We start from the raw sequence: 14,678 nt of genomic DNA, 5'->3' as shown, positions 1-14,678 counted from the left end.
ATGCTCTCTCTCACTGTCTCTCTCTCAAATAAGGAAATAAAACCTTTTTTTTTTTTTAAAGATTTTATTTATTTATTTGACAGAGAGAGATCATAAGTAGGCAGAGAGGCAAGCAGAGGGAGAGGGGGAAGCAGGCTCCCCACTGAGCAGAGAGCCTGATGCGGGTCTTGATCCCAGGACCCTGAGATCATGACCCGAGCCACAGGCTGAGGCTTACTTAAACCCACTGAGCCACCCAGGTGCCCCAATAAATAAAATCTTCAAAAACAAACAAACAACTGTTTCTAAATTCTGGGACTAAGTCACTGGATACACACCAGAAAAACAAGTGACAGACACGGATACCGTGAAGTGTCCTGGGAACACAAAAAACTAGGTGGAGAGATTTTTATATTTCTTTGTTTCCTCTTTCCCCATGAACTGATGTGGTCAACAGTGATCATAGCATAGAAACTTCTGAGGTGTTGAGTTGGCTTAGAAATCCTTGTGAAGTCCTTTCTTATTTTAAAGCAATTTATTGTCCGTCCATTAATTACTTCTCAATTATCGCTCAGGTATGAAGTTTTACAGTTCTGTTGGCTGTCGCCAGACAAGAGGCCAGCGGCTGAGGACGTGCATAGATTGCTCACGTACCTGCGGATGCAAAGCCAAAGGGACTCGGAAGTCGACTTCGAACAACAGTGGAATGCTCTTAAACCAAATACAAATAGCAGAGACACTTCAAGTAATGCCGCGTTCCCAATTCTTGACCATTTCGCCAGGGATCGGCTAGGCCGAGAGATGGAGGAGGTCCTCACCGTGACTGAGACCAGCCAGGGCCTGAGCTTCGAGTATGTCTGGGAGGCAGCTAAGCACGACCACTTTGACGAGCGCGGTCGGGGCGCCCCAGACGAAGCTTTGTCCTACACAAGCATCTTCTTCCCAGTGGAAGTGTTTGAGAGTTCACTTTCAGATCCTGGGCCAGGGAAACAGGACGACAGTGGCCAGGATGTCCCCCGTGGGGCCCCCGGAGTGGTTCCTGTATTTGATGCCCACAACCTTTCCGTTGGAAGTGACTATTACATCCAGCTGGAAGAAAAAAGTGGTAGCAATTTAGAGCTCGATTACCCGCCCGCACTGCTCACAACGGAGATGGATAACCCAGAGAAGACCAGTGATGAGACGTCCCAGTTTCTGACACTCAAGAATCTTGAATTTGAGGAGTCCAGTACAGATGAGGATTTCTTCCAAAGCAGTGCAGACCCCAAAGATTCCAGCATCCCCGAGGACGTACATGTTCCCAGGGGTCCTGAGAGCCCATTCAACAGTATATTTAATGATCTGGACAAATCAGAGGATCTGCCCAGTCACCAAAAAATATTTGACTTAATGGAATTAAACGGAGTTCAAACGGACTTGAAGCCGACCGCTTTAAGTTCAAGTCTGGATCCCTCCAGAGAGTCAGTAACAACGTGCCACTTGGAGAAAGAAAAGCCCCGTAAGCTTTTTGACTGCGAGCCTCTTTGCTTATCAGAAAACCTTTTGCACCAGGATAATTTTGATCCACTGACTGTTCAAGAATTGTCAGAAAACTTTTTATTTCTTCAAGAGAAAAACTTACTAAAAGACTCATTGTCTAGCAAAGAACACGTAAACGATCTTCAAACAGAACTTAAAAATGCTGGTTTCGCTGAAACAATATTAGAAACTCCACATAGAAATTCTTCAGATCCTGAAGTTAAGCTTGCTGAAAATAAACCAGACTTTTCTTTGTTGCAGGAAAACCTAAGTGCAAAGGGTAAAGATACAGGTGTTGTGTTGAAGGACAACACGTTGAACACCTCATCACCGTCGTCCCCGGAAGTGCAGGTACCTCCTACCTCTCTCGAAACAGAAGGAACGCCTCACCATGTACCTCCAGATACGTTCCTAAAGCAGGGAGAACCCACATGTTCCGACGTCAGTGTCCATGAAGACTGTCTCTGCCAAGAAATCAGTCCAGACTCTGTGGCCATCACAGTTGTAGTTCCCTCAGCTGATGCCAAAGCACACGGCACTGGCGACAGGTCCCATGACTTGACCCATCCAGGTCAAGAGGCCTTGAGACTGACCAAAAGTGACTCAGTTCTCGTTGATGACGTTTTGGCCAATAAGGTGAGTATAGGAAGTAGTCTTCCAGAATTGAGACAGAACTTACAAAACCAGCCCCTTTCAGAAGACCATCACAGCAATAGTCTGTTGGAGAAACACTCGGAAGCTGTGGAGACTTTGAGTCAGCTGCATTGTAAAGATGCTACAAAAGAGGGGGGCTTGGTGTCTGCCTTCTCCTCAGACTCAACCAGTCAAGACAGCCTTCTGGAAGACAGCTTGTCAACACCCATTCCGACTTCAGAGCCGTCTGTGGAGACCCCAGACTCTCTGGATTCTGTGGATGTCCATGAAGTTTTATTGGGTTCTTTAGGCTCTCACACGCCTCAGAAACTCTTGCCCCCTGATAAGCCTGCAGACAGTGGCTACGAGACAGAGAACTTGGAGTCCCCTGAATGGACTCTGCACCCTGCTGCTGACGGCGCCTCAGCCTCAGAGGCGGCCACAGCGGGCGACGACAGTCATGGCAGTTTGCCTCCCAACCCGGTCATTGTCATCTCAGACACAGCCGATGGCCACAGAGGTACAGAAGTGACCTCTCAGACTTTCGCAGCTGGCTCTCAGAGCTCATACCGAGACTCTGCTTACTTCTCAGATAACGACTCTGAGCCAGATAAGAAGTTGGAGGGGGTCCCAGGACCCTCAGCCTCAGCCTTGGAATTGTTAACAGATCAACCCCTGCCTGAGCCAGTCATCCCAGAGCAAAGTCCTGGCGCCAAGGACGGTTGCCTGGAAACCGGACAGTGCCAGCCAGACTCCAGTTGTCTACCTGCCTCGCAGGATTCCAGTCACCTGGAGTCGAGAGAAACGTCGGAACCGGCACCAAATGATGTTTCCAAGCAGACGCCTCCTCCTCCTGAAGACGAGGCTGGCAGTCCCTTGAGTTTGTTGAACTCCGAGCTGAGCAGCGGTGAGGACTTTGAGGCACAAGAGGAGCGCCCCTGCACGCTCGCCTCCACTGGAACCAACACCAACGAGCTCCTCGCCTTCGCAAATTCCACTCTTTGCCACGGCAGCACATCAGACCTGACGGTGGAGAAGTCCTTGTGTGGCCATGCCGAGGGCCCCAAGCTGAAGGAGCCAGATATCGAAGGGAAATACCTGGGGAAACTCGGTGTGTCAGGCATGCTCGACCTCTCCGAGGACGGCATTGACGCAGACGAGGAAGATGAAAACAGTGACGACTCTGACGAGGACCTGCGGGCCTTCAACCTGCACAGCCTCAGCTCCGAGTCGGAGGACGAGACCGAGCACCCCGTGCCCGTGATCCTCAGCAACGAGGATGGGAGGCACTTACGGAGCCTGTTGAAACCCTCGGCCGCTGGTGCGGTTGATCAGCTCCCAGATGACTGGAAAAAAGAAAAGAAGGCGGTGACATTTTTCGACGATGTCACAGTCTATCTGTTTGACCAGGTACCTGTTAATCTCCAAACTGTTATATTAGAAAAATTCCAAGGTGTGTTAGGAAATCGAGTGTGCTTTGTTTTCCTGATTGCTGTTTTGAGGCCACCAACTGTTTTATGATTCCTCAAAAATAGGAATTTGGGGGGCCTGGGTTAAGCTTCTGTCCTCGGCTAAGGTCATGATTTCAGGGTTCTGAGATCGAGCCCCACATTGAGCTCCCTGCTCATAGGGAACTGCTTCTCCCTCCCTCCCCCCATCCCCTGCTCGTGTGCATGCGCACTCGCGCTCTCTCTCCCTTGCTCTCAAATAAATAAAATAGGAAATTGGGGTTGGTCACAGTTCTGAGAATATGCAGAAATGCAGTTTGGACAAGGAACTCCTGTTAAGTGAAGAGAAGGAGACCTGGATGCCCTTTCTGGGTTTGTTGGCAGAGTTCTACTGAAATTAGCTACTCTTTACAGACCAAGTTTGTATAATCCATCAGTTGGCAGCAGTAGCCAGCACGCAGGTGCAAGCTGGAACAGTACGTGGCTCACAGGTGGCTCCGGAGGTGCTGGCCACCCACGGCCCCTGTGGATCGGTACCAGGCAGCGGCAGATTCTGAGGCCCTCCCACCCTCCTGTGCCTGCTGAGCGCTGCTCTGTGAGCTCAGACTTCAGCCTCTCTGCAAAGGAAGGGCTGAAGATGTTCTCGTATCTGTTAATTGATGTCTAGGCGAATTCGGTTACAGTCAGAGAGCATGTTTGGTACGGTTTCGGTTCCTCTAAACTTAGAGAGGTTTGTTTTAGAGCCAGGCCAGGGTCTGTCTTGGTGAATGTTCCCATGTGTACTTGAAAGAATGTGCCTAAGGGATGCCTGGGGGGCTCAGTTGGTTAAGCATCTGCCTTCAGCTCAGGTCATGATTCTGGAGTGCCAGGATGGAGTCCGGCATCAGGCTTCCTGCTCAGTGGGGAGCCAGCTTCTCCCTCTGACCCTCCCCCTGTTTGCGCATTTGCACATGCTCTTTCTTTCTCTCCTCTCTCTCTCTCTTTCATATAAATACATTTTTTAAAAAATCTTAAAAGAAGAAAAAAAATCTTAAAAAAAAAGAAAGAAAGAAAGAATGTGCCCGTCAGGTGTAGATGGTTGGTAGTGTTTGCTGCTTCTATACTGCTGCTGATTTTCCTGTGTGCCCGGAGTTCCATCTGTGGCCAGAGAGAGAGAAGTGTTGAAGTTTCCAGCTGCAGTTGTGAATTTGACTCTGTCCTTCATTTCTGTTCATTTGTGCTTTCTCTGTTTTGTGGCTCTGTTGTTAGCTGCATGCACGTTTAAGATCACTAGATCCTGCAAAGGTCGAATTGACCTGTTTGCTGTTCTGTGACGTCTTTCTGTATTCCTTTGTCTGATACGCGGGTAGCCTCTCCGGTTTTCCCTCCATTGGTATTTGCATGAGGTATCTTTCTTTGCCCTCGTACTTTCAGTCTTATATCATTATGTTTGACATTAGTTTCTTGTGAATAGCAAAGAGATTCTTAAGTCTACTCTGAAAACATTCTCTTAATTGATGGTTTTAAGCCACTTTTAATCAAATTGGTCTTATTTGAATTTTGGTGTAGCATTTTGTTCACTGTTTCTCTTTGTTTCTCTGGTTCTTGCTTCCTTCTTGCTGCCTTCGTTGTGGTAATTTAAGCATTTTTTAGTATTAATCTTTGAATTTATTGCATTTTTTACTGTGTATCTTCTCTCAGTATAGTTTTGTAGTGGTTTGGTCTTTTTACAGTCTACTTCGAGTCACCATATCAGGTGGGAGGCAGAAACCTTATTACCATTGTCTGGTACAGTCCACTCACAAGCCCCGTCACACAGTGCTCCACATTTTACTCCCAGTGATCAAACATGTTTTAAGAAACTCAAGGGGAGGGCGCCTGGGTGGCTCAGTGGGTTAAGCCTCTGCCTTTGGCTCAGGTCATGATCTCAGGGTCCTGGGATTGAGTCCCACACCGGGCTCTCTGCTCAGCGGGGAGTCTGCTTCCTTCTCTCTCTCTCTGCCTGCCTCTCTGCCTACTTGTGATCTCGCTCTGTCAAATAAATAAATAAAATCTTTAAAAAAAAAAAAAAAAAGAAACTCAAGGGGAGACTGATAGGGTTCTGTTTAACCAGACCATCCCTACCGTTCTCTTTTCATTTATGATGTTCCAGGATTCTTTCCTTTCTGTTTGAAGAAATTTGTTTGGCCATTTCCCCCCTCCCTTTTTTTTTAATCAAACCTACTGACAACAGATTATCTTAGTTTCCCTCATTCCTTAAGGATATTTTCTCTGAATATAGAATTCTGAATTGACTGTTCTCTTCTCTCGGTATTATGTCTGATTGCTGTCAGGACTTTTTTCTTTGGAAAATTTCTTTTTCTTCTTAGCAGTTTGATTATGGCCATGGATTTCTTTGAATTTACCCCATTTCAAATTTGCTGAGCATCTTAAATCTGTAGTCTTACATCCCACCAAATTCAAGAACTTTTCAGCCATTGTTTCCCCAAATGGGTCCCCTCCTGCTGGTACGCCAATGTCAGGCTGCTGTGTGTGGCCCATTGGCTCTTTCTTCAGTTTTCATCACTGTGTATATTGGCTCATTTCTGTTGCTCTCCTTCGAACGCATCCACTCTTTGTCATCTCTGTTCTGATATTAAGTCCATCTGTGGGGTTTTTAGGTTTCGGCTGCTGTATTTTTGTTTTGGAATTTGCATTTTTTGATGATTTTTATCATCTGTTCTTTTGCCAAGACTCTTATCTAATTACGTTCACTTCAAGAACATTTGCCCTTGCCTGTAGGAACGTTAAATAACACCTTTTCAGAAAATCCCAACATCTGTGTCATCTTGGCATGGCATCTGTTGATCGTCTTCCTCCCTGTGAATTGAGGTTTTCTTGATTCTTTGTATCCTGACTGATTTTAGATTGTATCCTAAGTGTGTTACATGACTCTGTCTTGTTTAGACTCTAAGGAGACTGCGGATATTTCTGTTCTAGCAGGCATTTACCCATTGGGATTCAGGTCACAAGTTCTAACTGTCCTGTGGATTGGGGTCACCCTTCCAGAGCTTTTGCTGTACTGTTTGAATCTGTCCTCTGCATGTCCCCCCTGGCTAGGATGGGTCTTGACAGTGGTCTGGCCCGTGGTTCAGTTCTTAGAGCTTTGGTGTGCAGTTGAGTCAGCTCTACCACGCGCAGCTCGGAGGTAGTTATAGCGGGAGCTCATAAATTTGATGGGGTCTCTTTCCTGAGCTCCTCCCTCTCCATGATGTCCCTGGACCCCCCCCCCCACTGCCCCGTGCTCCAGCTAAAGAGCGGGGGCTTTCGTTAGCATGCTCTACTGCACAGTGTATGCCGCTGAGAAGCAATGGGTTTCTCCTCACCCTCTTGGGATCCCAGTTCCTTCTTTTTGGAGAGGGAGGTCACCTCCCTCAGGATATAGGTGCCTGTCACCCCAGGATTGCTCAGGGCTAGGGAGCAAGAGAATGGAGGGGAAAAAATTTGGAATTCCCCCCTCGCCAGCCCCCGAGGGTCAGAAGACCCCCTGCCTGCTTCAGAACCAGAACCAAAGGGCTTCTGGAGCTCTCTCTGTCCACCCCAGTGGCCACTTTGGATCTCGAGCTGTGCCGAGTCCAGGCCCGGAGCCGTTGAGGCAGGGGCGGTGGGAGGACGGCACGCCGTGGCTGCTTTGGTGTACTTTGAGTTCTGGCGTGCTTTCCCAGCTGGCCTGCTACTGTTTACTTTCCGGAGGCCTCCGGCAGCTGTTGCGTGCGCTCTGCCCGGCTGCCAGAGCCGCTTCGGTGGGGGAGACGGGGCTGTGGGTCTGTATTGCGGCTTCCCCAGGCCCGGAACCCACCCTGTGGGTCAGACATGGTGCCGGCCTGTCACATGCACTCCGGAGGGGGGCGCTCTCACGAGCTGGCCTTCGCAGATGGCAGTTTCTCTTTGACGTTTCAGGAGACCCCAACCAAAGAGCTGGGGCACTGCGGAGGAGATGCACACGGCCCGGAGTTGAACAGCCCGGCACCTTCTTCAGGCTCCCCCTACCTGAGCAGGTGCATAAATTCGGAAAGCTCAACTGATGAAGAAGGTACGTCACTCCATTGATGGGCTTAAAAAGAAACTAAAAAACAGTGCAGTGTGAATTAAGGTCAACTTTTCGGAGGAGAACATCATGGATTGTTTTAAATGGCTCTGTTTCGACCCCCCCCCCCCCCGGGAGCAGCTGTGCAATCTGTCAGGCCCAAGTCGGTTTTGGTTGATCTGCAGAGCACACCTGTGTTCTTGTCCCCCCCAACCGCCACCCCCCTCCCACCGTCCCGCCCCAACTCTCCGTTCTTTATCATGAAATCATAAAAGGAGAACTGTTTTTATTTTTTCCTTTTAGGTGGAGGCTTTGAGTGGGATGATGACTTCTCCCCCGACCCTTTTATGTCGAAGACAACAAGTAATCTTCTTAGTTCCAAGCCTTCTCTTCAGACATCCAAGTACTTCTCGCCGCCTCCGCCGCCCCGGAGCGCAGAGCAGAGCTGGCCTCACACACCGCCGTATTCCAGATTCTCCATCTCTCCCGCCAACATCGCCAGCTTTTCTCTCACACACCTGACGGACTCGGACATCGAACAGGGAGGTGAGAGGAGGGCTGGGGGCCGGCCTGCGAGACCTTCCCTGCTGGACTCGCATGCTTTTTAGCTGGGTGCCTTCCTAGTGCAGAGTAGATTGCAAGAAAATTCTTCTATTAAAGCCTTCACAGCCTTGAGAGCATGAGCCTTGAGGCCACGTCCCCCGTGTGTGGGCCTCTGTCCCTCCGCACGCTCACTGCTACTTGAGCTGTTCCCTCCCAGCCCCTGCGGGCCAGGCGGCCGGGTGGCAGCGTGGCTCCAGCGTGTCTGCCACCTTCTTTCCTCCTTTTTCCACTTTTGCCACAACCCCCCCCCCCCACCGCCCCGCCCATCTCTGCTGCTTTCCCCCAGAGAGAAGCCGTTCTTAAAAACACTTGGCCCGAGAGACTGGGATTGAGCCCAGATGTGCTCTGGCTCTTCCCCGGGAGTATTGATTTTGCCATTAAGTCCTGGTCTCGTGTGATAGCAGAGGTCTGGGTGGGAAGTCACGGGCAAGGGCGCATTTGAAGTGGTATTATCTGAACATGTGGATCCTTTGTTCTCCATAACCAGATTGGAAGATAAATGTTAATAAGTACATTTTTTTGATTTGAAGTTTGCAGTTCAAATACTAACTATGAAATAGAAAGAGCTTTCACTTGTGTTCGTGCTCTGTTTAATTGTGCCGATTAGATAATGCCCATTACCTAGGGATCTGTCAGAGATCGGGGCTGACTTTCTCCTGTGCCCTAAGCACGGACCCCGAGCGGCGTGCGAGCTGAGCAGATGTGTGCGCGGGAGTGTGGCAGGTGCTGCTGTCCCGGGAAGCTCCGCGGCTCGCGCAGGTGCTGGGCGGCCCCACTCCCAGCTTCAGTTCCTCTTTCTGGAGCGCGGGTCAGAGGCCGTCCACACTATTTTTATCTGTGCCGATCACTTCACAGACCCACCTTTGCTTGTATTCCCTGAAATAGGAAGCAGCGAAGACGGAGAAAAGGATTAGGTGGACGCGGATGCGCTCCCAGGTCCCGGGCTGCTCCCCCAGGGCGGCATTCCTGCGCGGAGCCCAGCAGTGACATCCCCTCCACGTCGGCTGCAGCGGGCCCGGCCCGGGAGAGAGACTCAGGCGGCCGGGAGGGAGCTACGTCGGCTCCGTGCCCACGGCAGGAAGCCCGGCCAGGGAGGCCCGGTGGCCACGCTCACGCACCAGAGGTGCGCGCGCCCTGGTCGTCCTTGGGGAGCGTCAGCCCTGCTCCGGTGTGTGGGGAACTGTAGGCTCTGGGTTGTTTCTGGTTTCCGTGTGGGGCGTTCTCTCGCTGCACATCTGTGCATCCCTTCTGGGCGCGAAGGCCCGGAGGAGCACGGTGGGAATGGGCACCAGTGAGCCATATTTATTATTTTTAAAGAATCACTAATTGCTTTCTGTAATTGCACTGTGGATAAATGTTCTAAGAGTACCTGATATTGTACAGAATCTTAAATTATTCAAGGAAAATAAGGCAGGTCAAGCTGGTGCTACCCACTAGTTTGATTTCTTTCTCTGTTTTATAGTTTGTTTGCTCTGCATGGTACTTGTAAAGTTTAAATATTTTGAGTGTTCTGCTGTCTAGAATTGTTGGAATTGTACATATGGTACTTTTTCGTAAATGATACATGATTCCGAATGTTAGTGTTTTTTGTTCTTATAGGAAATATTTTTGATGAGTCCAAAAAGACTGCTTCGTTCTGTTTGACCGAATGAAACACACATTTGTCTCTTTCTATAACGCAGGTTCCTTGTAGCAGGTGAGGCTTCTCTGAGCAGCTGAGGGGTCTTGGAGCCCCTTCTTGTGATTCTCCCACCCCACTGCCCCACTTTTTTAAACCCTTCAGTAAAACTTGACAGGTGGCTCACCCCGGAACTCAGCTTCGGTGTCCTGCCCCCTCCCTGGGGAGCCGCAGGCCCTCCCTCTGCGCCGTGCTCTGCTGTGGCCCCTGTGCCACTTGCCCCCCAGGCCGGCTCATCTGCTTGGTGTTTGGAAGCAGAGGCAGCTGTGGCTTCGGTGTCCTCGTAGCTCCTTCCTGCAGACGGTGCCGAACTCTGAAGAGGAAGCTGCCCACACGGGGCTCTGCTTGCCGAGGACAGTCTGAGTTCATGCTGTTTGTGCACACTAGGTGTTGAGCTTTCAAATAACGTCCGGAGGTGAATTTTCCTGGAAGAACTACTCTGTGTCATGGCCGGCTGCAGCTGGGCTCCATAACCGAGTAGATACACTACATCCCGTGGCCGGGAGGAGGGACGAGGGACAGTGGCAGAGCCTGCGCAGCCAGCACGTCCTCCTGCTTGGGACCTTGGGCAGCCACACGTGGCTGTCCCACCCAGACGCAGCCCTGGGACTCACCTGCACCAACCCTTCCCTTCCGCATTAAGCACCACGTTCTCCCCTTGCCTTGAAAGGGACCGAGTGTGTCCAGCGTTGCCTCCTAATGTTGCCAGGAATAATGGGGTGTTCACGATGAAAAGCTGACCTCATTCTGCAGTCTGAGTTCTGCCTTGACATAAGGAAGTTTCCAGGGGCTAGAGCAGCATGTGCTGAAGGAGGATTGGCATGTCCGCCATGAAGCCGTGTATATCGGGGTCGGGCGTCGGATCTGTGTCCACCACACGCTGGCCTTCACCCCAAATGTTTTCCGGTGCTGATTTGCTTCCCCGACTCCAGTGTAACACAGGTCCACTGGGGCTGCGTGATAGAAATCCCAGCGATGCTGGTCCTAGTGTGAGATGCAAGTGTATATTGGCTAGGGTTTACAAAGTGAATTATGACCTTTATTGTTCACTCCACTAACATTTTATACTAGCAATAACTTTCCAGAGCAAGAACTCAGAATGGAGAAAGAGCCTCCCTTACCCTCCACTTGGTGTGAGTGGGGAGCACAGCCAGGAGAGTGGGGTCTTGGGAAGTGCAGACTGAACAAGAAAAAGTTAATAGGGCATTAGAAGGTGATTTTGCCAAAACTATCATAACTCTGCATTTCTTGCTATGAAGACTTCTTGAATTTCCTGAATTTTTACATCTAACTGTCAGTCTTTGTTGAGAGCTACAGGAGAGGTGATAATTAATACAAGTTTTTTCAAACTATAACAAGTTCAGACTTAATGACTAAAGTCAAGCAGATCCATAGAATATATAGTCTTCTTGTATAATCAGCCCGGGATAAATTTATTGCTATTCAGGGGCTATACCTTTTTCACTATGATTAAGGAGATTTTAACAACCTAATTCCCATTTTAATTTATTTTAGGTCTATCTTACTGTCATGAATAATTGCCAAAAGAAAGCATTTTATACATTGAGTTGGGGGGGGTGGGTTGGAGTAGTAAATCTTACTGTGGTGTTGCATGGTGGGGAAGATTTTATATTTATAATAAACACGTGAGTCAACATGTTCTTTTGAAATCTCAAGCAATACATGGGAAACCAATTATGTAGATTAGAATTTTCAGCCCATCTTTGAGGTGTCAGCATGTGCTTTGTTGTTCGAGTCAGGTTTTTTGTGGGTTTTTTTTTGTTTTGTTTTTTGTTTTTTACTACGTTGGTTACCAACAGTGGGTTTTCACACGGAACTTGTTCTAAAAAGTTATAAAATGAAATGAATCAGTGTCATTCTCCAGATAATATGGGTGAGATGGATACTACCTGGTTCACAGTGGTATTTCCTGGCTGCCTTTGGAATCTATCAGGTTTTAATTAGTGCTACTCTGGTGGAGTTTACATATTTTAAATCCTATAATAAAAATAATCTGACCTTCATTTCCTTCCTAGCTAGATGTTAATTTGTGTTATCAAATGATCCTGTCATAAGCCAGAAAAAGAAATGTAAAAAAAATTATAAAGTGCTCCCCAAATCCTTCCGGAACTTGGACTGTGCGTCTGGGTAAGAAGCCATTCATCTTAAGGGTGAAGCAGCTCCACGAAGCTGAATTGAAAACAGAGCATTCGTTCTATTTTTAAATGTACAGGTGATTGTTTCTAATGAAATGGGTTTTATCTTAGAAAAGTCTTTGTATGTCTTGCTGCCGTAAAACGCCTTTCAAAACCTCTCCCTGGTATTCATGTTTTCCATAGGGTACCTGTAGGGTCAGTGACTCACTGCATGTCTGTCCTGAGGGCCTGGGGCACAAGGGAGGCAGCTTCTGGTTTTACCCTACTCAGCCCATCGTTCACCAGTTCCGGAAGTGAACCCAGTGTTAGTCTCCAAACATTGGGCTTCGGTGATGGGGGCTTCAGAAGAGTAGCCTTATGAGAAGTAGCCTTAAAATAAGAATGGGGAACTCACTGACCTCAGACTGCAGTCTCATGAACGATATTCCTAATAGCGGGGTTGGCTCCGGTTTTGGCTATTAACAAAGAAACTCCTCTTCAGTACACAGATAAATTCTGAAGGATGTGTATACAGTATTGAATTACCAACAACCTGTTACCTGAATGGCTTGACCTAGGTTGTTCGGGCTCACACAAGTGCAGACAGACCTTACCAATGGGCCGTGTGTGCCTCCACTGTTGAATCCCTTCTCCAAGTGAGGACCCATGGGGGGCAGTCACACCCACGCGGCTTCCCTGTTGTGCTTGACACAGTTGTGAGAGGTTCACGGCAATATCACCGCTAATGAACTTTCAGTTTAAATTGTGTACATTTTTAAATTGTAAGATTTTTACTGTATATTGATGCATAGTGTGATTCAATAAATTGCTTGTAATTTAAAAACTATTTAATATTCAAAATAAATATAGTTATATATTTATAAACTCTGTTGCTGCGTTTCTTCCCTGGGTTTTCCCCCTGCTGTGTGAGGCCCAGGGCGGGTGACCTGGCACTGCCCTGTCCTGGGCAGTAGCAGCCAGTGGCCCTGGGTCACTCACTGCCCCGGTCCCTGGAGAAAGTGTGCCCTTTTCCATGGCCTACATCCCCCCCATGCTCCCGAGAAGGCAGAAGTCTGCATAATCACTGGAAAACGGAACTTGCAAATATGCTTGTGCTTCCTCAAAGTGCATCTGTAATTGGAAGGCTTTACTGATGAGTTTCAGAAAGAGGCACTTCAATTTCTGATACACAACCTGTACTAAGCTGTAAGCCAAGAGGCTAATCAGCTCAGCACCAGCCTTTCTGTGCCCCTGTGGCCCTCCCTCCCCTGTCCCAGCCGCCAGCAGCGGACAGTAACAGCCTTCTACCAAGCAGGTCTGGCCCCTGACTTCTTCCGTCACACTAACTCCCCTGAGACCCTTAAGGGCTAGACGGAGACCAGGAGCACCCCCGTGAGCCCCTCTGAGAAGTGCCAGATCAGCGCTGGCCCTGATTCTGCTGGTCACGAGGGGCGGGAGGCCAGGCCCACGCGGGACCTCAAGGCCCTGCAGGTGCGCCCCATCAAGCCTGGAAAAACCCCTGAGCCAGAGGCTGCTTTAAACAACTTTTCACGCTCCTTTGAGGGGTAAGGACACCGAGGTAGGCAGGCCAGCGATTAAGTAAAGCAGGTGGATGGAAGCCGGGTTTGAGCCCAAGCTGAGCGCACCTCTCGCCCCGCTGGAGACCTCGTGAGACCGATGACCACCACGTATGTCCCCGTGACCCGCACGCAGCGGCCGAGCAGGCGCTCCGCGGGGCCGGGCTCCGCCCACTCGCCCCTGGACCTGCGCCCGGCGGAGTGCCGGCAGCCCTGTCGGGGGCGGAGGGGGGGTGCTCGGGAAGCCCCCGGAGCTTCAAAGGCTGCTGCTCCTTTGAGAAAGCATTGTTATTGCCAAATGGCTTTTCCGCCAACTCTCCGGGCTTCGGCTCGCGATGCCAGCCTTCACCTCAAGGCCAGGTGCCGCGGCCGGACGCGGTCCCGGGGCTTCCCTCCGCGCCCGCGGGCTCGCAGACGCCTCAGTCTCCCACTCCGCCGAATGGGCTCCAGGCCGGGACTCCGCGCGGCGGGCAGACGGTGGCTGCCTGGAGTGCGGGGGCGCCGCCGGGCCCCCCTCCCACCGCCCGCAGGTGCGCCCCCGCCGCCGGGCAGGGACGCGCGCACACCGGCCCCGCCCCGGCCCCGCCCCGCGGGCTCATTTACATGCGGCCGCGGCCCCGCCCGGGGCGGCTAAAGCGACGTGTCCTTGTCCCCCGTGGGCAGCCCCGCCGCGTGCAGCTGCGGATCTCCAGGTAACTGGGGGTGGGGGATCCCGGTGGGGCCGAGGGGCGAGGACCGAGGGGCGGAACCTGGTGGGGTCAGCGTGGGGGAGGGGGCGGAAACGTAGTGGGGTGGGCCATCCACGTGGTGGGACTGGGGGCTGTGGCAGGCACTGGCCACTGTGGATCTCTGACCGCGGACAGCTGCCCCATGTCCACAGCGGTTGTGGCCACAATGTCTTCCCTGCATGTGTGACATCCAACCGTCAGCCGGTCAGTGAGGTGGCTGGAGTGGGCACCTGTCGATTAGGCGGAGGGGAGGCACTGCAACCTCTGGCAGACCTCCTCCCCGAGCTGGAGTCCTGCCACGTCTCTGCGTGGTCTGAGAAAAGTGCTGGAGGCC

General features: G+C 50.6%; 1 protein-coding gene across 1 annotated transcript in view; it reads left to right on the top strand.

The window, feature by feature from the left end:
- LMTK2 (lemur tyrosine kinase 2) overlaps positions 1–12,914 on the top strand; it is a gene marked incomplete at its 5' end in the record, with an annotated part of 79,337 nt that extends 66,423 nt beyond the window's left edge. Inside the window, 4 exons of the mRNA XM_080829792.1 lie at positions 555–3,540; positions 7,497–7,629; positions 7,927–8,169; positions 9,112–12,914. Coding sequence (XP_080685918.1) covers positions 555–3,540; positions 7,497–7,629; positions 7,927–8,169; positions 9,112–9,140 — 3,391 coding nt within the window. The 3' untranslated portion in view covers positions 9,141–12,914. The remainder of the gene's footprint in view (positions 1–554; positions 3,541–7,496; positions 7,630–7,926; positions 8,170–9,111) is intronic.
- Between the last annotated feature and the right edge of the window lie 1,764 nt (positions 12,915–14,678).

The sequence above is a fragment of the Martes martes genome (genome assembly GCF_963455335.1).
Source record: "Martes martes genome assembly, chromosome: 18".
Lineage (NCBI taxonomy): Eukaryota > Metazoa > Chordata > Mammalia > Carnivora > Mustelidae > Martes > Martes martes.
Note: the sequence above shows the minus strand (reverse complement) of the source record. Positions and strands in the feature narration are given on the sequence as shown.